At 31.8% G+C, this 26,323-nt stretch overlaps 1 protein-coding gene across 1 annotated transcript in view; it reads right to left on the bottom strand.

The window, feature by feature from the left end:
* Nucleotides 1–15,489, bottom strand: part of didum (dilute class unconventional myosin) — a 164,553-nt gene extending 149,064 nt beyond the window's left edge. Inside the window, exon 1 of the mRNA XM_075362968.1 lies at nucleotides 15,121–15,489. Within this exon, the coding sequence (XP_075219083.1) occupies nucleotides 15,121–15,147 (27 nt within the window). The 5' untranslated portion in view covers nucleotides 15,148–15,489. The remainder of the gene's footprint in view (nucleotides 1–15,120) is intronic.
* Nucleotides 15,490–26,323: the final 10,834 nt, after the last annotated feature.

The raw sequence follows: 26,323 nt of genomic DNA on the forward strand, positions 1-26,323 counted from the left end.
GCGGCAAATAGAATTAGAAATAGTACTCAGATAACACCTGAAATATTCCAAAATATAGTTAAAGAAGAGATGGCGAACATACCGAGGAGAAATAATATTAAACATAATATGGTCTACTGGTGGTCCAGGGAGATAGAGGAACAGCGTAGAATTATCCAAAGACACAAGAGGACGGCCCAGAGGTTGCGAGCTAGAGTTGGTTCGGAAATAGGATGTAACAATGCGACAGAGCAATATAGGCAAGCGAGAAAGACGCTTAACTTCCTCATAAAGCAGGTCAAAAGAAGGAAATGGTTAGAACTATGCGAGGAGTTGAATGCTGATCCGTGGGGAAAGGCTTTCAAAATAGTAACCAAGCGGCTTGGGAGACAAGCTCCGACACTGAATGAAGAAACGGCTGCGTTGCAGGTCAGAAAGTTATGCCCCAGATCGGAGGAGCAATATAATAGAGAGGTGATAGAATGCCAGGGAAGAAGATTTACACAAAAAGAGGTCATGGAAGCTATAAATAAATTAAAAAATAAGAAAAGCCCCGGCCCAGATGGCATCCCAGCGGCCATCATTAAGATAATAGCTAGGATCGTACCTTGGGAAATAGTCGATGTAGCCAGCTACGGCCTACAAAATAGAAGCTTCCCTGAATGCTGGAAGGAAGCAAGAACAGTCTTCCTCCCAAAGGCAGGACAAATTCAAGAGAACACAGCATATAAACCGATTACGCTCATAGATAATATGGGAAAAGTAGTGGAAAGGTTGTTAAAAAATAGACTTAGAGAGGAAATAGAGGAAAAACAATGTCTACATCCGGAACAATACGGATTTAGAAAGGGACGGTCCACGGTGACCGCAGTCGAGAAGGTAAAAAACTGGGCATTAAATTGCAGAAGCGGTACATGGAGGACTAGAAAAATCCCCATGATCATAATGCTTGATGTTAGAAACGCATTTGGTACGGTCCCCTGGACAGCCATCATTGAGGCGCTTCAAGCCATGCAAATAAGTAAATACTTAGTAAATCAGATAGATCAATATCTGCAAAATAGGTTCATAGAGGTCAAAACCCTAGAAAGGAAAGCGATATTTCAGGTATTCGGAGGGGTGCCGCAGGGATCTGTCCTTGGCCCAACCTTATGGAATGTTTTCTATGATAAAATCTTCAGGCTGAACTACCCCGAAGGGGTATCGATAGTAGGATACGCGGATGATATCGCAATATTAGTAGAAGACAGAGATATTAATGAACTGGAGAACAAGGCAAACCAAGCGCTTAGAACAATAGATGAATGGATGGAGGATAACAAATTAGAAATAGCTCCTAATAAATCCTGTTGCCTGGTCCTCTCGGGTAGAAGACCATTAAGAAGTGTTAATCTAAATATCAGAGGACAGAGAATTGATGAAGTAAAAGAAACAAAATACTTGGGGGTACTTCTGGACAAAAGTTTAAGGTTCAGCAAGCATATTGATATGATTTGTGGGAGAGTTACTCCTGCTGTAAAGGGATTAAGAGGATTATTTCAAAACCACGGCACACCTAAAATGGTTATTCGAAGATTGATAACCGCGGCTATCACTTCGGCGGTACTGTATGCGGCTCCCATATGGGGAGCGGCAATGAACATACAGCGAAATAAAAAGAAGTTGAGAAGTGTCCATAGACTGGCATTGCTGCGTGTAGCTGCTAGTTACTGTACGGTATCGTATTACGCGCTGTGTGTACTGACCGGGGTCCTACCCATAGACCTTCAGATAAAAGCCAGAACCCTCAGACACAGCGGTATGTCGAAAGAAGAGATGGAAGGGATTATAGACCAAGAATGGCAAGAAGAGTGGGCAGGGTCCAGAGTGGGAGAATGGACCAGACGCCTAATCCCTAATATTAAAACCTGGAATAACAATAGACTCGGAGATGTCAATTTTTACATGACACAGTTACTGTCGGGGCACGGCTCTTTCGGCCAGTATCTGTATAGGATCGGGAAGAGAGCCACCCCGCAGTGCATCTATTGTCCAGAGAACGACGATGCCGAACATACGTTGTTCATATGTCCAAGATGGGCCGTTAACAGAGGTCAAATAGTAATTAATGGTCTTACACCAGAAAATCTCATAAACTGGTTGGGGTACAACAATGAGAACTGGGAATGGTTCCGCAGGTTCGCCGGGGAGGTCCTGCGGGCCAAAGAGGATGAAGACAGAAGAATGGGAGTATAAACAGTAGGGTAGGGTGGACAGTCACTCCATGGAGGGCCTGTACGCCTTGGTGTGCGGGTACCTGCGAAGGGGGTGAACTCCAGGGGAGTTTGAGTTTGGGTTAAAATAAAAGACCAAGTCCCGGTCGGCGGGGTCGTCCCTGCGGGAGCCTAGGCTCTTTGTGGGGTCGGCGCTGTCGATTAGAGGCCAAAGGCGTAAAGACCGAGTGCCGGTTCCCTGCTGAGGCGCTGGGGGACGGCATAGCCGGACCTTGACTCTAAAGCGGGGGATTAGAGGCAGGCAATGTAAAACAAAAGATCCGAGACCGGGGAGGCCAACCTGCCGTGCCGGACGTATAGCCGGCGGGTGGCGGACGCCTCCTTTGAGAGTAAAAGGACACTCTCCCCGACTGAGTATACTTAATTGGATATTCGGTCGGGGTGAGTAGGGGAGAAAAAAAAAGAAGACTAATCTGCTATTACCGATTAGCGTTTAGCCCTAACTGTATCTATTTATAGTTTTATAACTATATAAAATATCCAAACCAAACAAGCACAAGATTTATGTCTACTGTTTATGCTACACTTTTCGTTCTTTGTTCTGGGAGGTATGAATTCATCACGCATATGAAAAAATTGGCAAAAACATCAAATTTTTAATTTGAAGCTATGACTTTCATAAAATCTTACCTATTACCATCAAAGCTTGTCGTCAAATCCGTACAAAAATTATTTTTTACCTTTTAATGTTTAATTTAAGAGTGGCGTTTTAAAATTTGTTTTCCATATTTTTCATTTTCTACTTAATATAATGGTTTTTAATAAGGTTTTTTTTATATATTTTGTATTCTCTACTTTTAGTCTTCATATGTTTATACTTTACAGCTGCGCTAGTGCACAGGTTTGAGCGTATTTAGCAAAAAACCGGTTCAGTACGTTTTACGGTGGGTAAGTGCAATCAAAACATAGCGCTAAACAATTTAATTTCCGGATAACCAAGATCCGGTCGATCAAGAGTGTACCCGATGCGTTAAACACTTAGCGCTCGGCTTGCTGATACATACGCCGTTTGAATCGTGAAAATTGGACGAGCAACTGTCGAGATATTACGGTGGCACCCCATCGCACCCCCTAACCAATTTCCGAACGGCGCCCCAGGAGCACCTGAGAATATTATCATCCGACGGGTACTACTGGGAGCGGATGGGGTTATCATCCAAGGGGGTCAAAAGAATTTTTCAGAGCGCTAGGACCTAAGTTTTCGAGATATTTGCGATTTTCGTCCGAAAATTCGGATCCGGTTAAAAAGTACTAAATTATCCCAAAACTTCGGTTGAAAATTTTAGATCCACACTTACCGAAACAGGCTAAGTTATCTTTCACTAAGAAAATATGCATGTAAACGAAGTTGCATAAGTTCAAGGGCCATTAAATCACTTGAAAATGTTGCTAAAATGTGTTTGTGTGTGTGTGAATATATACATATACTGTAAAATTATATATATATATATATATATATATATATATATATATATATATATATACTGTCTTCCATAAGTAGCATATTATAGCCCGGCGGTAGCTAAGCAACCATCGCCTAGATCAAACGTTATAGGTAATATGTTAACGTCAAACGTAATATGTCAAACGTTAGGTAATATGAAATCACCTATACATGACAGGCTAACAAACAGTCTAAATTCAATATGCTTAAAAAATGCTTTTAGTTTTGCATAAAACTTTGTAATGATAAGATAATTTATAATAAATATAATTTGTCCAAGCCAATTCGGCTTGGACAAATTATATGAACCTTTTTCTTTTCTTTATTTCAAGCCCTAGAATCAGTTCCCAAACTATTTCAATTTCCTCCTGAATCACCTGTATATACAGACAGGACATTTAAATTAATAATACACGGAGTATTTTTTTATAAAACTGCAATTATTTTATAATTGTCTCACAAAAATTTTAAAATCACCTATACATGACAGGCTAACAAACAGTCTAAATTCAATATGCTTAAAAAATGCTTTTAGTTTTGCATACATATATAGTACGTGTCGCCCAAGTATAGATTCTGTATGTTTAGCTCTATATATATATTTTTTTTTATATACAAAAACCAACTAGATCCACTCAAGTACAGAATTGCAAAGTAAATGAGATTATACGGGTCTTTTTAAGCATTGACTTTACAAAAAAAAAATATATATATACACACTTGGTGCGACAATAAAGTAATGAGACTGATGTGAAAAAAAAATGTTGCTTGTAATAGTCATGTTTAGTGTTGTCTCCTTCAAAGTAGTTTCCCTCTGATTGCATACACTTATTCCAGCGCTTCTGCCATTGATGGTAACATTTCTGGAACTCATCTTCTGTAATATCCTCCAAGACCCTCGTCACAGCTTTTTTGACATCTTGTGTTGTTTGAAAATGGTGTCCCTTAACCGCCATTTTGACTCTTGGAAATAGAAAAAAGTCGCACGGAGCGATATCTGGTGAATAAGGTGGCTGTGGTAGTACTGAAATTTGTTTTGAGGTTAAAAATTGCTGTACTGACAGAGCAGTATGGGATGGCGCATTATCGCGATGCAGAATCCAATTATCAGCAATGTTGGCTCGGACACGAAGAACTCGTTTACGAAGTCTTTCTAAAATTTCTTTGTAGAAATATCGGTTAACTGTTTGTCCAGGAGGCACCCACTCTTTATGAATAATTCCCTTGGAATCGAAGAAGCACACAAGCATGCATTTCACTTTTGACTTTGACATACGAGCTTTTTTTGGTCTGGGTGATCCCTTTGAGCACCATTGCGAACTTTAGCGTTTTGTCTCAGGATCGTATTGAAAAAACCAACCTTCATTACCAGTGATAACACGGCTCAACAAATCTGGTTTGATTACCGTTTGCTCTAACAGATCGGCTGCCACATTTTCCGGTGTTTCTCGCTATTGTTGTGTGAGATTTTTGGGGACCATTTTTGCACAAATCTTTCTCATACCAAGATCTTCAGTTAAAATTAGACCAACCGTTTCTCGATTGATGTTGAGTTCTTCTGCAACCATTTTCACGGATAATCTTCGATCAGATCGTACGATTTCACGCACCGTGGTCAAGTTGACATCTGTCCGTGAGGTTGTTGGTCGTCCACTGCGGTCTTCATCTTCAACATTCGTTCTGCCTTCACTAAAAATTTTATACCACCGAAAAACTTGAGCTCTTGACATAACCTCCTCTCCAAAAGACTTCTGAAGCTTACCGTAAGTTGTCGTCGCGTTTTCACCCCAATTTAACGCAAAAAGAAATGGCATACCGTTGCGCAATATTTTACGGTTTCATTTTTGTGACGACAGACACAAACACGTGTTCACTTATTACAGCACAACTCACGACTGAGCAGTTGCATCAATGTGCCGCTTGGACTAGAAGTAGCTTATATAGACCAAGGTCAAAGATGGTGTGCCTACGCAAGCTGCAGGGTTGCCACGTCTTGCAAAGAAAAATCAGTCTCATTACTTTATTGTCGCACCTCGTATATATAATTAAATTATGATGCTAGTCAGCCATATCATTTCTCATTTTCAGCAAATAACCAAACCCCAAACACCAGTTTAATAGTACATAAAACTTTTTTGACCAGCATTGTAAAAAAAAGCAAATACGTTGATGTTAAATGATCGGAACAGAAAATGCAGGATTAACAAAATACATCAAACTGATCATAACCAATGACAATAAAATAAATAATTTAAATTGTCAAAATATACATTTATAAAAATACAATTATTTTATCAGTACTTGTCTCTTTACTGTTGTGTGTAAAAAGTATCAGTTGCTCATTTGTTTGTCGGTAGTAAACCTTTACGGCATGGAAAAGTCTTTTACAACAAACATTAAGATGATCTACAATTCCAGTTGTTCAGTGCTCCACACAAGGCTTCCGCATATGGATAAATGAAAACCAGTCACTGGGAAGTAGAATAGGAGTATTTCTCGTTGTTTCAGAGAGAGGGAGAGGAAGAAACTTGAGATGTTTGCAGCGCATCCACGGACATCAAGGGAGCCTCCACCAAGCGGTAATAGAAATTGCTATTAGATCGTCTAGAAGTGCGATTAACCTCACCTTAATCCTTTTAAAGTAAAGAAGAAAAAACAAAGGAAAAGAAGCTTGACTTTTGGTTTAACAATTGAAGACGAAGACATATTGAGAACTGCAATATGAAATACCGCCGTGTTTTGTTGCAAAACAGATTGAACTGATAGAATAGTTTGACAAGATCAATAGGAATTGATCAGATTAGAAAAAAGCAAGAACATGGTGAACAGTACTTGTAATTCTGACACAGACAGGTAGAAGGGAGATGATTAAATTAAATAATGACGCATTATTTTTTTATCATTTTATCTTTTCAAAAATACTTTTCATTTTAAGAAAATATTTTCATTGGTTTTTTAAATGTAAAGGAAACCGGTCTTCTCTGAAAAGCTAAACAATTATAGCGGTGTATTAATTAGATATAGTAAGAAACATATTTTAAAATAGAATAAGATTAAGGTAACAAAGAAAAATAGAATGTTGAAATCTCGAGAAAACTGTTTTATGTCTCGGTGAAAACTACGTCACATGCGTGCAAAATGTCAACTTACATTCACTGCTGGAGAAAGGTATGTGATTATGGGTTTGGATCCAATCATTTTAAAGCATTAATCTTCGATTATAATCAAAACATTATTAATTAAACTAACTATAATTTTTTTAAATAAAAAAATTAAACTTTGCTCCAAGATCTTTTCAGGGCTAATTATGCAGCTTTTCACTTGCAGCATTAATGGTAGTAATGTTGTTAATTTTGCCTATCTTTAATCGGTTAGAAAACACCTTTAGTATGCGGTCGAATAATATATTTGGTCTATGTTATCTGGTTAAAATCTTAAACAAAACGATACAAAGTTGTTTAAACGGCATTAGTTTTTAATTGCTGTTTAAAAAAACTAATTTTAATCGTTAAAACAACATGCTGTTAAGTACACTGAACAAACAAATACAACTCAGCTCCAATATATTATTCAACCGTTTAACAAAAATTTTAACTACTTATGGATATATGTTATTAATAACAGTACCATCAGTAACTCCACATATGAAATAGCTGCATAATCAGGTCCCAAAAGATATCTAGAAGCACAGTTTTCATGTATTTTGAAAATAACCGTTAATCAGTCATAATATATATTTTTTTAATTTATCACATCAATTTGATTAATGAATGTCTACATTCATGAGTAGTATATCAACTTTTTTCTAATACTTCAAAAAAAAATTTCTCCTTCATTTCAGCAGTCTAATTATACTACACACTGATTGAGAAATTATTCTAGCATTTGTATTTTCTTGTAAGACTAATAATTTACAAAAAAAAAAAAAAAAATAGAAAATCTGACAAAAAAGTTGAAATACTTCTGTGGCACTAGTTATTTATTCTTATATATTAGAAAGATAATGATACATGAAAAGAGTTACCTAAGATTTCTTTTTAGGGGTAGGGGTAATTTATGACAAAGTTTTATTTTAAATTATCATTAAATATTTAAATAAACCAAAAAAAATTTTAATTCAAAAAATCGTCTCTTTATTTTTTTCAGCTCTCCCACTCCAAATCATCTTCCAAGAAATTTATTTGATTTTTCTATGTTTACTATGTTACGTGGAAGAAACTAATAAAAATCCACAGCAAAATATACAATCGATCAGAAGTTGCCTAGGATTTTCTCTTTACGGGAGGGCCCTCCCCACTAAAAAAAAATTATGATGAAATTTGAATGCAATATTATTATTAAAAGTCTATTAGTTAAACTTTTAATAATATTAAAAGTTTAAATAAACCAAAAAAGGTTTTAAAAAACTCAACAAAAAAAATCAACATTTTTAAGCTTTGATCGGCTCCTTCATCCCCAATACTGCCCTCAAAGATTTTTTTTGTCACTTGCACTACTACTATGCCTAGGAAGACAAAAAAAAATTGGAAAATGAAATAAATGTAAAGATAGCTTTTTTCGATTTTTGTGGAAGGGGTTATTTGGGGCAAACCTTTTTTTACAAATGGTAACAAGTATGCTTGCATGTATTGAGCTTAAAGTTGGGTTATTTTTGGCAAAACTTTGAGAAAATTGTTCCCAGAGAACATTCCCATCCCTTGAAGATATTGACCTCAAAAATTTTATTAACAAACTGCTCCATATACAAGTGTCTCTGTACAAAATTTAATCAAAACTGGTTAATCCAGTCAAAAGTAATTAAGCTTCAAACACACAAACAGATTTACATATGCATGAACATTACCCTGTCCCACTTTTTTGGGGTCCCTGGATTATGAAACCTTGAGGAAAGCAAAAACACAGAGGAGAGGCCTGAAACACTCAGTTGAATGGAGGTTATTTGTCTCATTTTAAAATTTCTCTGCGATTAGATTTCCCCTTTCCCTTAGATGTTCTATAGGTTTTAGATGAATATGCCCACTAAATATTTAGTGCTCTGCTTGTAGATTTAACTCGTATAGAGTTTCAGATTAATTGGCACTACAAAAAGCAACCCTAAGGCTGAAGTGCTTATCAGGTAAAGCCAGGTCTCCTAATCCATTTGTATGTACATGTTACACTCTTTCTTCAATTTGAAATTCGGTTAACAGTGATTTTTTTTCACGCTAAAATATTTTATATAATTACCTCCAACATTTTATATAACTTTCTTTCTACACCTTTCATTCATGTGTGCAAATATGTAAGTTTAGTCTTCCCATTCTTTTTTACGCTTCAATATATTCACCATGAATTACTATTACGTCAACAAACTATTAGCAATAAACATTTTTTTTTTCATTACCGATTTCCATAATATAACAAGTGTCTGAGAATTATCTGAACTTTGATATTCAGTAAAAAAACACTGATAAACATAATTTTTGTTTCCTAAAACACGATACATGATTTTAATCTATTTTTTTTATGCTGAAAACGAGTATGAACTCAGAATCATTCTATTACCCACCATTTTTGAAAAATTTTTTAATTTTAATTAAAGGATATTTTTCATTTTCCAATGTATAGTTTAACTTTGTTAACATAATTTGTAAGCTATAAATAAACAATACTAAACACAGAATTAAATCATATCATAGTCACATATTATGACATCATATCTAATACTGTAGAACAAGCCTTCATGGACAAGATTAATCATGTCTGTGCAGGTCAAAACATATAAATGAAAACACAGCTGTGTTGTTTGTATTAAGCACTGGATTTAGAAATGAATTAATTTTGTTTAGTCTTACTGCTGTCTTAAGTTTGTTAACAGTGCAGTATCATAATGTCTCGAAATTGTGTAAAGGTGTGGATGCCTTTTGTTATGTATGTGGTGAGTTTACCATAAAATCAAATAGAAAATACATTACACATTTAATTAAAAAAGTAAATCATTTGTACTTTCAGTGTAAAATTGGTGATCAGGATAAGACGTGGGTTCCTCATATAGTATGCACCAATTATTTTGTATATTTAAGAGGATGGCTGAAAGGTACACAGAATGCTTTGCCATTTGCTGTACCTATGGTCTGACATGAAGCAAAGGATCACGTAACAATTGTTACTTTTGTTTAACAAGTGTATCTGGAATTTCTAAAAAAATCTAAACATACTGTAAGACATCCTTCATTACAATCTGCAATCGGGCCTGTACCTCACAGTGAAATTGTTCCAGTTCCTGAGCCACCTGTGAATGTATGTTTCAAAAGCAGCAATGAAAAATCAGACAATACTGAAAAGACAAAAATGATTTTGATTTTGAATTATCTTCCAATACGCCACATCTTATATCACAAGGTGAATTAAATGACTTGGTCAGGGATTTAAATTTATCAAACAATCAAGCTAAACTGTTAGGAACAAGACTGCAAGGTTGAAATTTATTTTTTAAAAAAATACAAAAATTTCGAGCTTTTGAAGCCAACAAAAAGAACTTTCTCAGTACTTTACTGATGAAAATAATTTTGTTTTTGCACAAATATTGATGAGGTTATGTTGTACTTAGGAGAAGTTCATAAACCTGAAGACTGGTGCCTTTTCATAGATTTGTTCAAGTACAGTTTAAAAGTGGTTCTACTACAAAACGGTAACAAATATCTTTTGATACCAAATGCTTATGGTATTAATTTAAAAGAGACGTACAATGTGATGAAAGACATTCTTGAAAAAATAAATTATAAAAAACATTCCTGGAACACATTCATGGTGATTTGAAAGTTACAGCTATTTTATTATGCATGCAGTTAGGCTACACTATGTAAATTCTTTATTTATTTTCTTTGCGATTGGGACAACAGAGCTAGGGATAAACATTATGTTACCAAAGAGTGGAAGAAACAAGACAGCTTAACTTCAAATGGGAAAAATATTATTCCTGAGCCCTTAGTTGAACCCAAAAAAATATTTTTATCCCCTCTCAATATCAAGCTAGGACTAATGAAAAATTTTGTAAAAGCAATGAAGAAGGATAGTCCCGCATTTTTGTACATCAGGCAGAAATTTCTGAATGTAAGGGAAGGAAAAATTAAAGAAGGAATTGGTCTCTTTTTTGAAGGAATTGGAGTTGGTCTTCAAATATGAGAGTTGGTCAAAGATGATGTATTTAACACAATGTTAAATAATGTAGAAAGTGCAGCTTGGGCTTAATTTAAAAACGTTTGCAAAAAGTTTCTCGACAGACAAAAATCCGACAATTACCACGATATTGTTAATCAACTTCTTACTTCATTCTATGGAATGTAATATATCTTTGAAAATACATTTCCTCCACTAACATCTGGAATTTTCCCCGGACAACTCAGAAACATAAGTGACGAACACGGTGAACATTTCCACCCAGACATTTCGGTGATGGAAAGCCGCTATAAAGGGAAATGGAATACTAACATGATTGCCGATTACTGTTGGACAATAATTCAGGATGTACCTGAGGCTATTTATAAAAGAAAAGCATCAGTGAAATTATTCTAACACAGTTATGGCCATGCAAAATTATAAATTTGACACATTTTAACTATATTTTTCCTTAAATTTTTTGAAGCGTATTTTATTTAAAACTAAGGGTGATAGAAACATTGTGTTTACAGATCTGTAATGTATGCAAAAAAAGCAATTGAATAAATGATATCACACTTAGAGAAACATTAAAAAAAAATGTTTTTTTTTATCTATCACTGGAATTTATTTAATACGATACAAAAACAGTTTGTATGAATTTAGAAACAAAAAATTAATACCTTTTTTTCTTACCTGTAATCAAAGATATTCAATGTGTATATCATTAGTAATTCACAAAATATCCAACTGGTAATCAATTTCATGCTGTGTTCATTGCAACATTCCACATCTATGAGTTCAAATGAATTAATAATCCTCTCCTTAAGGGGATGAATATTCACTACACGAGTCTTATATACATTATTCTTGATAAAATCCCGTAGGAAAAAATTACATGGAGTTATATCCAGTAATTGATGGAACAAGTGATCGGTTCATCACATTCAATACAGTGATTTGGGAATGTGTTGTTGAGTGATTCACACACTAATAAACCCCTATGTGGAAGCGCTCCATCTTGTTGGAATAGGAATCAGGGTTGTAACTCTTCAAGCTGAAGGTAAACATATCCTTCTAACAAGTCCAGACAGATATTCATGTTAACTGCAGTTTCCGCAAAAAAAAAAAAGGTCTAATCATCACATGATCATGAAGCAGTCTGTACCAAACATTAATTTTTGGGCTATCTCTAATATGGTCCAGTGTAACATGTGGGTTCTCTGATCCCCATATTCAAATGTTCTGAGTGTTCACTTTTCCAGACACATGAAATGTAGCCTTGTCTGAGAACATAACTTTTTTAAGCTAACAATCATCATTTTCAATTATTTCCAAAGGAAATCCCCTAATCAATAGCAGTGTGATCTTGTGGTGTAATGTGCTGCAATATTTGTAACTTCTAAGGATGCAATTTTAATAGTTTCTTAAAAACATTGTGAATTGTAGATCGTCGAAGATTTAACTCGCATGCTGCACTTTGAGTTGACTTTCCAGGACTGCATACAAAAGACTGACAAATGATCTCCATTTTTTCATCTGATGTTCTAGGTCTGCCTGCACCCTTCTTATGTTCAAAGAATTATCATCCTTCTTATGTTCTTTAAATTTATCATACAATGAATGAATACTTGTACTAGAAGACTGCTCTACATTATACAGTTCTAAAATTGCGTCACACTTGTGTGTCTGATTTTGGTTCAATAAACCACTTTACACATTGTGTTTTCATCTTTCTTTTTTCCTGTTTAGCCTCTGGTAACTACCGTTCAGATAATACTTCAAAGGATGAATGAGGCTGATATGTACGAGTGTAAATGAAGTGTAGTCTTGTACATTCTCATTCCTGAGATGCGTGGTTAATTGAAACCCAACCACAAAAGAACACCGGTATCCACGATCTAGTATTCAAATCTGTGTGTTTTCATATGTGGATTCATGGCAACTGATGTATGCAATCACTGCCCTATCTAATATTTGCCGAGGGAAACTTTATGAGTTACCTGTTAAAGAGAGCCGAACCATTCATTAATAGGACTATAACTTTTTTTCCAATAACACATCAAAGTTGTTAAGATAATTCTCAGACAGCTGATGCCTTTTTACTACTCTAAGAACCTCCCCATTTTCACCCAAGTAGAATGTTGTATTTTTTCCCATTCTTGTCCTAGTACCAAATTTCAAATACTTCTAGTTTTTTCTTGTAAAATTTTCCAACAATCAATTTCTCTGAGCCATACAGGCCAGGCTTAATAAAAGTCTGATAGTCTTGATAAAAGTCACACATAACACTTTATAAGCATCTTTTATTAAGTTATTTTATATGAGAAGTATCTTCTTGTTGGATTTATATTTCCTTGATTAAATTTACTATTTATATTAGTTGAATTCTTGTCATCTGAGGTAATTTTAGTAAATAAGTGAACATATTAACTTAATGTTAATGTATAACATATTCTGTTCTCAAATGATAAATGAAAACCTCCATGCTACATACATTATGATAATTTTTCAATTACGACAAAATAGTTTGAATATTTTGCAATTCTGTACAGTTTTGCTCACTTTTTATGTTCCAACAAATAAAGTTAATGATTCTTTCATCTGGCAACCAATTTAAAAGTGTAATAATCATAAACAGTTAATGACCCAATTCTATGTCCATACATAGTAAAGACTATAATTTCTAAACGAATAAGAAAAATGAAATGCATCAGATTTAATTGCAAGAGTAAACAAAGAAACCATTGGACTATGTAAAACAGCTTTAAATAAAATTTACTCAAAAAGTATAATGCGCTTTTTTTTTAATTTTATCTTAATATATAATGTAAATTCAGAGAGAAATAGAAATGTTAAGCCTAGAAGTTAAGTGATGGGTACAACAGAAAAGTACCAAAACATATTTACTATTTTAACATTTTCTCTGCAATGACAACTTCGTAATTATTGTGTAGTTGAGAGGACAAGTTTATAAAACTTACTGTAGCTATTATTATCATAAAAACAGTGATAACAATGCATCAATTACACTGGATTAACTTAATACTCCGATGGACAAAGGAAAACAAAGAAATTTAATTGCAGAAAAAATGTTATCAAAAACAAAATATTTGTTAAGGGAGATAACATTTCTTATAAATAAAATAGACTAATGAATGCAATTTGTATCATGAAGATACTGAATTTTTTAAGAAATGTTATACTGCCTGCAGAAATTTCACATAAATTAGAAACAATCAGAATCAAGTTATTCTCAAATTTACCAATTTAATACTTTTATAATCAGCCTAATAAATCAACTTTACAAACATGGAAACCATTTACATAAAAGTGAACTATTATCTACTCACTGTGTGTATTTTTACATGTTAACAATAATGTTAAAAATAAAAGTTTACCACTACAGATATACTATGCTAAAACAACTTGTGTGAATTGAGAAACAAGGGAAAAGATCAAATTCCTGCAACTTCAGCTAAACAAACCTTTTTATATAGTTGAGTATATAAATATTCATAAATAGGTACATATGGCTCTGAATATGTTTACAGTAAAACATAAAATGAACCAGAATTTCAATGAGTTTGTCTTTTTCTTTTAAAAATGAACCTTAACTTTTACAACTAAATTTGTTAGTTATAAGTATGTAGTAATAATCTTGTAGTTATAAGTTTGGGAGGCCAAACAGACATGTTACGTTACTGCAAAAAATTTACTTTTAGAGAAAATTCTGTTATTATTCATAAACAACAATGTTTACGTAAAGATGTAATTCAGTATTCATTAAGTGTACTTAATCTGAAAACTTCACACTTAAATATTTACTAGTACAAATTAGCCTGCATTACAATTAACAAAATATAAATAATTTATAAAATGTTATGTCACAAAATTTGTTTTTGTTTGTATCATTAAACAGTACTGAAAAAAAACATAAGAAATGTGTTCTAAAGAATTTCTATGCTGAATGGAAAGCAGGAACCAAATTGTAAAAAATAAAAAATAGTCTAAATCAGCAAACAGTTCATTCCTTAAGATTCTACAATATTCATTATTTGGACTTGCATCACTCTCATAAAGAAATTATTTCAAACAAAAGTTTTGTTCATAGCTACGTTAGTTAACGTGTAAAAGTTATGAAAATGAAAAATAAAAAGGATGATTAACTTTATTTCTGTTGCAAACAATGCCGGTACCTACACGCAAGATACTGAGAACTTGGTAGCTTGTTACGACTAGCAGCATCAAGTAATTAAATCTTGTAAAAAGTAAGAAAAAACTCACCTTTGTGTATAACTCCTTCGTTAACATTGTCTTCGATTCAAAATGAAATAGCAACACAATTGAAATAAGCGCTAATTTGTGCAGACGAAAAATCAGAGATCATGAATGTAATACAAAAAACACTGCTTCAAATTAAATCACCGCTTGTAACCAACTAAAACTATGAGAATGCTTATAAACTCGGCTCGAAGCTTAAAAAAAATTAACAACTTTACAAATACATAATGGAATATTATTAAATATTCCTGAAAAAAACAATTAAATAACTAAATTTTGGTTTAATATTATAGTATAAATCCATTTTTACAACAACATAGCACGAAACCATTACTCACGTAACTCGTACCGAACACCCACATTTTAACTGAACCGACAGCTGATCTTACAAGACAACCTGATCAACAATTTCGTTGACATCGTTGCATAATGCAAGGAGGATGTAAAACTATATTCCATGTAATACTATTACCGTTTGCCTACTGGAATTAAAAAAGACAAACAATGCAATTTTTAACCCATAAAATAGGTTTTAAGTAATTTTCCTTCTAAACAGCATTATCTATAGACTAATGTCCTAAATATGTTTATATAATCACTTCGGCTGAAATGTTGACTTAAATATTAGATACAATGTTTAAAATAAATGATTTTATTTATACTGTCATCTGTCATATTTTTAAAACACAAAAAGAAAGGTTCAAATTCCTACTAAAGTTGTAACCGTACGAACAGTATTGTTAGTTATCATTGTTTTATTTTATTTTTTTAATGACAAACAGCACTTCTATAGGGTTGGAAATCTATTATTATGGTAAATAGCAAAATTGAAATTAGCATTACCAAATGAGTAATTTTGGTTATTTACACAGCACTGTAAATACGTAACACATTGTGATTCGCATTGGTTACTGATTTAATAACAGATAACTTTATACATTTTTTGATCCAACTTTTTTTGGAATCTTAATGAGAAATTAAACATGTAATGGCGTCCAAGCGGTTCGAGTTTTTCTTGCGTTCCATTGGACATTACCTTCCAACTCCCCAAATTATTGAAATACCCCCCTTTTATTTTTCAAAATGTCTTGAAAACAATCATAAAGAAGGTCATGCCTTCTTGCTCTACAAATAGTTTATGCGCTAGTCCCTCAACTAAGAAAACTTGAAATATTTCTATATCATAATCTTTTTTCTCCCAAAATATGTATTAACTTCAGAGAATAATTAAAAAGCAAAACTCTGAGAGGTTCTGCCACCCCTGAATTAACAGAAATAAAGATATTGTTACCGTTCTTTTCAAAAATGTGTTCTACCTATTAAAAAAATAAAAAAGTATCATCCAAGAGCTTGTCCTCTTTGCCATCCAAAGGGCTCTAGCTCATCTTAATTTAAAATTGATAGTTTCCGATATTCAACCCTTCTTATTCAAAGTATCATGTTTCCTGAGGTCAATGAAAACCTTATGATATTAAAAGATCGTGGTGTATTATCCCTCATTACTCTTAAGCTCCTTTAGCCACGCGATTGGCCTAAGATTAATATTTGAGTTACCAATATGGTATTTTCTTGTATTAGTTTTAACAAGAGAAACCTGATCTAAAGAACAATTAGAATCTCATTTTATAGAGCTTTCATCAATTAACCTTCTCTTTTCATTGAACAGGAGTTTTATAATAGAATTTGAATAGAAAGTCAACCATAAATCGTGATTGAAATATGTATGTTCTCTTTTATCATGAAATATTTATGGAAAGGCATTCTTCCATGTAATAGTTTTTTTAATAATACATCCTATGCAGAATTAAATTTATATAAAAATTAGCCATTTATTTTAAAATTATACTATTATTTGTATTTATTAAAATGATATTTTCACATTAGTGGACACAGTAATATTCACCACAGTAAACAAGAAAAATTAAACCAAAACCTGAGAAAAAAATGATTATAATAAATTTGGTTTGTTTATACAACTCGATATTTATATACAAAAATATAAATAACTTATTTGACTTAAAAAGGTATTATTTATGGCAAAATACATCAAACGTTATAAATTCATATTCTAGTAACTCAAAAATTAACTTACAGTTTCCATCACGTTCTTGATTTAAGCGTTGTCGATATTATTTCATTAGTATCACTAACAGGGCTGATAATAATAAGATTTAAAAAAAAATTATAAATTCACTTTTTTCTTGCCTGGATGTCAGAAATCAGCGTTTATTTTTCCTGCAAAGACAAGGAGTTAATAGATTATGAATGAAAATAATTTTTTACGTAAAAAAGTATGTTCACTTTTTACCGTGCCCCTACGTCGCAAACCAGTGTTAGTTTTCCAACCAATCACAGATTGGAAGACTGTAGGAGAGTATGACAATAATTACTTTGTACTGAATTTCAGATTTGATATCATTTAAAAGAAAATTTGTCGATTTTTCAAGAATAATTTTTTTGAAATTACTGTCTTAGTATGAATTTTACAAAAAAAAATTACTAAATAAAAGATTTTTAATCTTCTACACGAAAAATGATTTTGTAAACTGCTTCCGCTAATTTTTTTCATTGCTTGCTGAAGGCGCAGTTAATGTTTCAAAGGGAAAAATTATAAACTACTTTGAGGATAACATTTTTTCTAAACTGTGACCGGGGCGTTCTCTGTTCTGCTAAAATTTTGATATTTTACTAGATGAACTGTTAAAATCTTTTTTATAATTATTGAAGAATATTTTATGGAATGAAGTTAATTTAAAATTAATATACAAATAAAGGGTACTTTTTAACCGAAAAAAAAACACTGCATTTCTTTTACAATTGTACTATTAATTTGTACTTTGTTTTATCCCATCTTTTATTATTAATATAACTGACAGAATTATATTTATACCTACGCAGAAATATTATTCACGCTTGATTAAAAACAAAAATTAGTCCAATATAAAACAGACTAACCTACCGGGTTGGTCTAGTGGAGAACGCGTCTTCGCATATTAGCTGATTTCGAAGTCGAGAGTTCCAACATTCAAATCCTAACAAAGGCAGTTACTTTTATACGGATTTGAATAACAGATCGTGGATACCGGTGTTCTTTGGTGGTTGAATTTCAATTAACCACGCATCTTAGGAATAGCGACCTGAGACTGTACAAGACTACACTTCACTTACACTTATACATATCCTAATTCATCCTCTGAACTAATACCTAACGGTGATTCCTGGAGGCTAAACAGGGGAAAAAAATATATAGGAGACGAAAACGTTTCCACACAAATGCACTATTAGAAAAAATAACGAATGGCTGTTTTTTCAAAACAATATTGTGTAGACATAACGAATTAATTTTACAGAAAAAAATATCATTATATATAGGTATAAAAACGCTTAAAAATTAAAAAAGTTGTTTATGTACACAAGATAACTAAACAGTAGGTGACACTTCTTGAACGTCTCAAACAGAAATTGTATCAATTAAGTTTTTTGTTTATAAAAATACTCACTCTTTTGTGCCCCTAAATCACAAATCAGTGTTCACATTTCAGTCCACCATAGAAAAGGAAATTAATAGAGGAAGACCCTGAGTGAACTATTTTATATAAAAAAAGCACATCACTTTTTTCCGTTCTAGGTCACAAGCCGGAACTCACCGGGTTGGCCTTGTGGTGAACACGTCTTCCCAGTTCAGCTGATTTGGAAGTCGAGAGTTCCAGCATTCAACTCCTAGTAAAATCAGTTATTTTTACACGGATTTGAAGACTAGATCGTGGATACCAGTGTTCTTTGGTGGTTGGGTTTCAATTAACCACACATCTCAGGAATGGTCGAACTGAGACTGTACAAGACTACACTTCATTTATACACATATCATCCTCATTCATCCTCTGAAGTATTATTTGAACGGTAATTACCGGAGGCTAAACAGGAAAAAAAGAAAAGGTCACAAGCCTGTATTTGTTTTCCAACCAGTCACAGATGTGTGGATCGGTAGGAGAATATAATTGTGATTAGAGTTTGATTTAGGATGATTTTAAGGTTTATACAATTTTTAATAAGTAGTCAAACATTTTAAATGTATTATCATAATTTTGAGTTTTTATTTTGTAAAAAAAACATGATAATATATAATTATTTGTTAGGTACTGTAGTTTGTGGTTATGTATAGTAAAATTTGCTGTTTAGTTTCTATGCTGATTCCTATCATGGGTAGTCGTTGATCTCATAACTTGAATAAAATAAAAATTATATTTCCTGAAAAATTTCTCTTATGCACTAAATGCTAGTTTCAGTCTGAAACATGATCATAGAATACAGAGAAATACAGAATGTGCAACTCTAAAAACATCTAGGCCAATGTAGCTGCAACTTTGAAAGGAAACTATTTGAATTATCACAATTGAACAGAGTTTGGCTGATATTAAAACTTAAAAGTAGATTAATATTAAAAGGGAAATTGTATTGCTTCTTGAAGTTATTAACAGTAGTAAATTGAAGTTGTTATTTTGAAACCCTAAAATTTTGAAAAATACCCAAACTGATGAAAACTTACTGAAGCTTAAAAAAGAATACCTTAAAGCCTTTCCTTTGCGAATTTATGCATCAAATTGAAATATGAATAAGCATTATTCACATAACTGTTTTAAATGGAGTAGATGACAAGAACAAGATTAATTTAATTAAACACTCAGACTTTCAGTGGCTATGATTAAAAATATGAGACTGATAAAATGTTTCAATTTTGTCTTAAACCATAACATTTTTTTTTTGGTAAGCAATTTTTTTTAAACTTTGCCTTCATTCCCATTTCAGCTTATTACAGATAATCCAATTTCATTTCTGTTAAAAGTAAGCTTTGTGTAATATTTAGCAAAATTATCAATAATGTAAACTGTTACATTTTTAACCTAGTTTTTTTAAACTCATATGTTACTGTACATTATTAGACTGTAAAATTCCAAATACATGTTTAATTTGCTTATTAGCTGGTGTCTGATTATTTAATGTTGAGGCTCAAAGAAATCAAATCCTCTGTTAAATTTTCAAACTTATATTTGCTTAACTCTTTTTCTCTAAACTTAAAGTTTAAAAAAAATATTAGTTTTATTTGTATGACGTACTTCTAAAGTTTTAGTGTGTATGAGAACTAAAACATTGTCAGAAGATTTGTACATCACAGTACAATAGTACATCTAGAGTTACAGTAAATGTCTAGTAATAACAAAATAGAGATTTTCAAAATTTTCCATAAATAAAGAAAAGTCAAGATACTTTAGATCAAGAAATTTTCTGAATAAAACATCTGTTTATTTAAAGTGATATATTCTTTTCTGAAAAAGCTCTCTGTAGATCTCAAAATTATTTGTATTTGTCAGATACAAGTAGGTTGGGGGTTTTAAAAGTTTAGTAAATTACTCAGTATTTTTATAAAACTTTAATTCTATTTTGAAATCATTTTAATCCTTTTTGTTATTTAATCTTGAACAAATTTTATGGTTTAATATTATAACAATTATAAATATTTCTTAGTTACAAGATACATTATAAAATATTTTAGAATAAATTATTGCTCTTACACAGTAATACTTCAAAAATATAATTTAATTATAAATTGTTTAAATATAAAAAATTACATTTTAAATGTATGTCGTATTAATTTCCTACTTCAAATGTAATGTAACCAATGAGAGCTTGATTTTTTTTTATATTAATCTTTATTAGTAAATGTTTTTTTAGATGCTAAAATAATGAAAAATATTTGCTAAAAAAAAAAATCTGAAATATTTTCTTTGTACTATCTTACAATTAGTGTTGCTCTTTGGATGCAAATTATATTTTATGGAGCAACACTAAATTAATTTTGAATTTAAATAAAATCCAATTTTTTGAAAGGCTAAAATAATAAAGAAATCTAGTTAAGACATAGTAAACCTGATTGCAATACCAAAGAGCTATAATTGGTTATGGGAGTCAGTGTTAATATAAAACCCTGAGTGAGCAGGCTTTTGCATACAGGAGTATTTATGTATGGTCAAATGAAGCAATCGCTATTCTGAAGAAGCCTCTGAAATATTTCCTGATGGTGGAGGTACCTCAAATGAAGTATCATTTAGACTTCACTACTTCAGGGAATATTAGAAATCATGCTACATGGGAATTGAAGGGGTAAAACTACCTCTCATTAAGGATGAGAGATATTTTCAGACATTGTGTGAGTTTCTCGATATGACTATTGTGTTAAAATTTTTCTATAGCACAAGGAAAGTCTCAATTGAACTAGAAAAAGCATACAGACACAAAATTTATTCTAAAATAAAGTATTTTTATTATTATTATTTATTCTTTATCAAAATTTATTTTATTCATTGATTGTATAAGAGTGACATGAAAGTGGTTTACAAACATTTATTTGGCCTAGCCAGGTGGCTTTAAATTTCATTTAAGAGATTAATGTACAAGTAGTCTTAATGAGAGGATATTTCTTCCACACCTTTATTTTAATTTGTGAATCTTAGTTTATGTTTACATAGTAACCTTGAAAAAAAATTCATGAGTACTGATGCTCATTATTACTAGTAGTAGACTATTAGAATTTAAAACCTTGGATTATTTAAATATTCTTTCATATGTTTGGAAATATTGTGGATTAAAGCAGCAAAAAAGATCCCTAGAGTTTTGTGAGATAATAATTTACATTTTTTTTTGTGTTAAATTTTTACCATATTGTTAACCTAAAAGTTCAATTTTACTTTCTTGATAGCTAAAATTAAAGATAAATAGCTAAATAATTAAGAAAGTAACTAAAATATTAAAGAGAGAAAATTAAAGAGAAAGTATCGTGATCATGTTAAAAATGGGGTATTGGTTTTTTGTAAATCTTTATATTTTAGGGTTCAACTAGTTCATCAAGACCAAAAAACATATGTATATCAGACTGCTTTTGGCCTTATATCTCAGAATTAACCAAACTGATTTTCTTCAAATTTGGCTGAAATATTGTTGATCACATTCATTTTTTCAAAATTCATTAAAGCGGTGGGGATATCATGAAAAAACCAATTTCAATTTTCTTCAGAGGCATTTTAGAGAAGACTTTATTAAAGCAAATTTGTTACTTACAATGCATATATAAATAATCCAATAATTTTTTTTTAAATCAGCCCATAACTCATAAAACTGAAATATATGTTTTTTGTTCTTTTGCTCTATCTCCTTTTGGTTTAAACATTTTTCACATATTTTTTGGAAGTTTATGCTTCATATAGAGAGCTATCAGGAAATGACTGGAAATTTTTTAAAATTATAGACCCTGCGCCTAAAATGCAGAAAAAGATGTAATGAAAAAGCTGTGCAAGGTATTGTATGACATGATCAGCATATTGATGCAAGCTTTACCAGCTTTTTTATTAATACTAGGAAAATTATTAGAGGTGAAAAATCTGCAGAACTTTTAACTAAAGAAAAGTAAAAAATGCTATGTGCTAGAAAACAAAATGAAGCTCTAAAAAGTGAAATTCAACAACTAAAAAGGACTATAACCCATTTATTAGAATTCTAAGTGACATTGAGGGTTGTTCAGATCTGAATGATCTAATGTTACAGTCAATAAAGATCAATAATGAATAATACTTATACTAGTGTTTTTAACAATTTTTGTGTAGATTGGGTGGGCGCTGATGACAATGTTCATATTAACAGAGTGCATCAACTAGGAGGTAAAATAGATGTGATTTACCCCATTTTCCAAATGATGGACATTGATTTTACAATCAATGGTAGAAAATACAAAAAGGCTTAAAAAATTAAGTATAATATAAAGTAAGGCTTAAAACATTACGTACTAAAACTATACAAGAATGTTTAAAATTAAAAGACACAGATTTCTTAGTCTAAGGAAAGAGATTATAAGAGTTATGATTTGCAGGTAGGTACCAATGAGAAAGTAATGGTAACTATTAACTATTTGATATTTTATTATAATATGTCAGTGACAGGAAAAAGTTCAATTAATATAAAACTCAGCATTCCTTCCTTAAAATTACGGAAATTAGGCACGAGCTAATCGGTGATCAAGAAGGGTAGCAGAAGAAATACATCACACAATTTCCAGATTCATACTTGCACTGTATCATTACATTAAATGAATATAATCTATCTTATTGCTCACATGAGTTTTCAACAGACTACTTCTGTGTAGGACAATTCTGAATCGAACAAAACTACCAAAATCTGTATTTGATGAAAGAATTATTTAGTTCTGTTTTTACTGTCAGGAATATTTATCTGTAAGCAGATAGATTTTACTATTTCTGTTCCAGATGATTGAAAATATTGCTATCATTTATTTATCTAGTATATCATTACATTTTTAAAACAAAGGTGGAGATCTTAATGCAGTAAGGACATTTTTCACCCATGGTGTTATATTACCAATTAATATTTTTAGGCAGGATGATACGATTCATTCTATAAGATTAAGAATGTTTTTTTTTACTGCATAAATACTTTATGTTTTGAATTTTAATTTTATTAAAAATATTTCATCATAATAACATTAAACAATAAATTCTAGTTAATGTAAGAAATGTTTCTATGAGCGGTTGTAAATTCTACAATAAAAGTAATAAAAAAATATTTATCATGCAAAACTGTGCTGGCAGTTTTGTCTTCATATTTTTATTCAGGATGTACTGCTATACGCTTGTTACTATTTAGGCACTGTGACTGTGATAGAAAGAAAAATAATAAATTAAGGTACAAAAATCCTATTTTAAATTTTAGCATTCCAAATAAACACTAATTAAAATATACATAATAAATTAATTATGATAATTCTTTCCCTGTTACTCTCAGCATATTAAAAAAACCGGCAGGAGTGGAATAAAATTAAAGCATATGTGCAATATTAACAGTGAAAGATTTTTGAGTAGTTCAGGTAGCTTATTTCCAGGGTATTCTCCAGCTATCCATCACGAAGTGGGAATACTTGCTACTTAGATACTGCGACTATAAATATAAAAATAAGCTACTTGAACGTCTTGAAGATCTTTGAATGGAATTTACTCCAAAATGGATCCACAAGTTGGAAAGTGCCATTTTGGATTTAAAGTAGGACCTCCTTCTACAATCCTAAAAAGGGTATCAATATTAACTCTATTGTACACTGACTGCCTGCATTTGTTGATTTAAAATTTTTATTCTTGTAAACTGTGTTTGATTGCTTTCTAATTAAAAATTTATTTTTATTACATTTTAGGATAGTTCTCTGTATTTGAGCTAAGATGTTTCAAACATAGAAGTAACTGCTTTCCCAGAGGATGTTTCTCCAGCTTTTTCAATTATTTGATGAAGACAATTTTCATTGTCAATCAAACTTGACCAATACAAAAAATCTGTTTTTATATAACCGTGTGAATCATAAGAAGTTTGAATTAACATGTTTACTATACTTCATTTCTCTTAGGATACTCCTGTAAGTTTATTTAAATTAATTAAAACATGTTACTAAAATACTGATGCTGTTAACCTCTTTACTGCACACGGTGATCCTGTACTCACAGTATTTCTGTGACAATTGCAAACATGATGACTACAGACTACTTTTCTTACTTATGTTTTACAATTTTTTCATATTCGCTGGCAGTTGTGGTGTATACTAGTAGTAGAAGGTTCAGTAAAATAAAATTGTTTTATTAACAAATATATAAGCTAAAAATAGAATGGTCGGAAGACCATTTTATTATTTTGTGTTTTTTTTGGCTAATTATTACACGACTGCACAAAAAGGAGTGTAATGTTTTTAGGGTATATGTATTTTCCACCAAAGCAATTCAATGGCCAAACCAATCTAGATGTATGACCCTGCACTGGAATCCATACATTACAGGAAATGTCACAAGATATGTAAATATGTATGTTTAATTGTAACTAAAAGGCCAAAAAAAAAATATGTACGATTCTAAATCGCTAATAGTTTCAATATCGATTTATTTGTATTGAAAATAGTTATATTTTAAGATTACGATATTGAATGAATGAATTACGATAGTAAAATTTATTTTATTATTACTATTATTTGTAAACATGTAAGAAAAATAAATCATATGATTTTTTTGATGGGCAGTATGTTTGATCATGTAAGCATGTTCTTTATTCTAGCTCTTATTTGTTGGTGTTGCTTCATCTTACTTACTCGTATGTATTTTTAGCCAGTCAGGGCTCGCTTTGCTCACCCAACCATCTAACCAGGGGGCTCTGGACCCTCAATGTGTTATCTCCAAGTTTGTGAGAATATTAAGTATTTTACAGAAATATTAGTGTGTAGATAATATTTTTATGAACATTTTGGTGTTTTTATATTTAAAATAGGCTCAAGGAGTGAGTAGATATAAAATTTAATAGAAATATAATGTTTAACGCTAGCCATATAGGGAGTTGGCTTGTGTATGTTCTTGTTAGTTGCCAGTCCAGCTACTGCTATAGGCATAGAGTGAACCATGTGATGCACCAGTCAAACGCGCGCCAATGACTCTCTCTTGCTAAATAAAGAATCCTCTTTTTTACTGCTAAATGTTAATTAATAATCTCTTTCTATTATTAATAAATAAATATAATCTATTCTTAGAAATTAAATTAAGTAATCTATAAACTAACTGTCAACAGACTGCCTCTAGCGGGAAAGTTGTGTTGGGAGCTGTGAGCAGCTGCCCAGTGCACCACCATTGGTCTGCTCTGCACCACAATTTTATTGCTAAATATTAACTAACAATCCCTTTCTTTTATTACATGACTGCTAATGTATTTAGGGTGTATGTTTGTTCCAGCGTAGCAGCTCAATGGGTGAACAGATTTAGATGTATGCGTTGGAATCCTTATGTTACTGGGTGTCCTAGGCTATATAAATATGTATATATAATAAAGGAGATTTACCGGTTGAAGCACAAACTTTAATGAATTGTGAGCCTCTATCACTGTGTGAGCTGGGTTTGAACTGATTGAATAATATTACAAAGATAATAGAATTAAATTTATGTTAAATAAAATTAAAAAAAAATCTCTTATTTAATAATAATGGCCTTCCTGTCGAGGACTGTGACCCTAGAAAAAGCGACACCAACTGTAACAACTGGCAACTTGTTTGTTACCAAACGAGTTGCCCCTGGGGCACTGTTTTGGGAAGTGCAATGGGTGGGTCTTATAATATCTTTACAAT

The sequence above is a fragment of the Lycorma delicatula genome, chromosome 4 (genome assembly GCF_047948215.1).
Source record: "Lycorma delicatula isolate Av1 chromosome 4, ASM4794821v1, whole genome shotgun sequence".
Taxonomy (NCBI): Eukaryota; Metazoa; Arthropoda; class Insecta; order Hemiptera; family Fulgoridae; genus Lycorma; species Lycorma delicatula.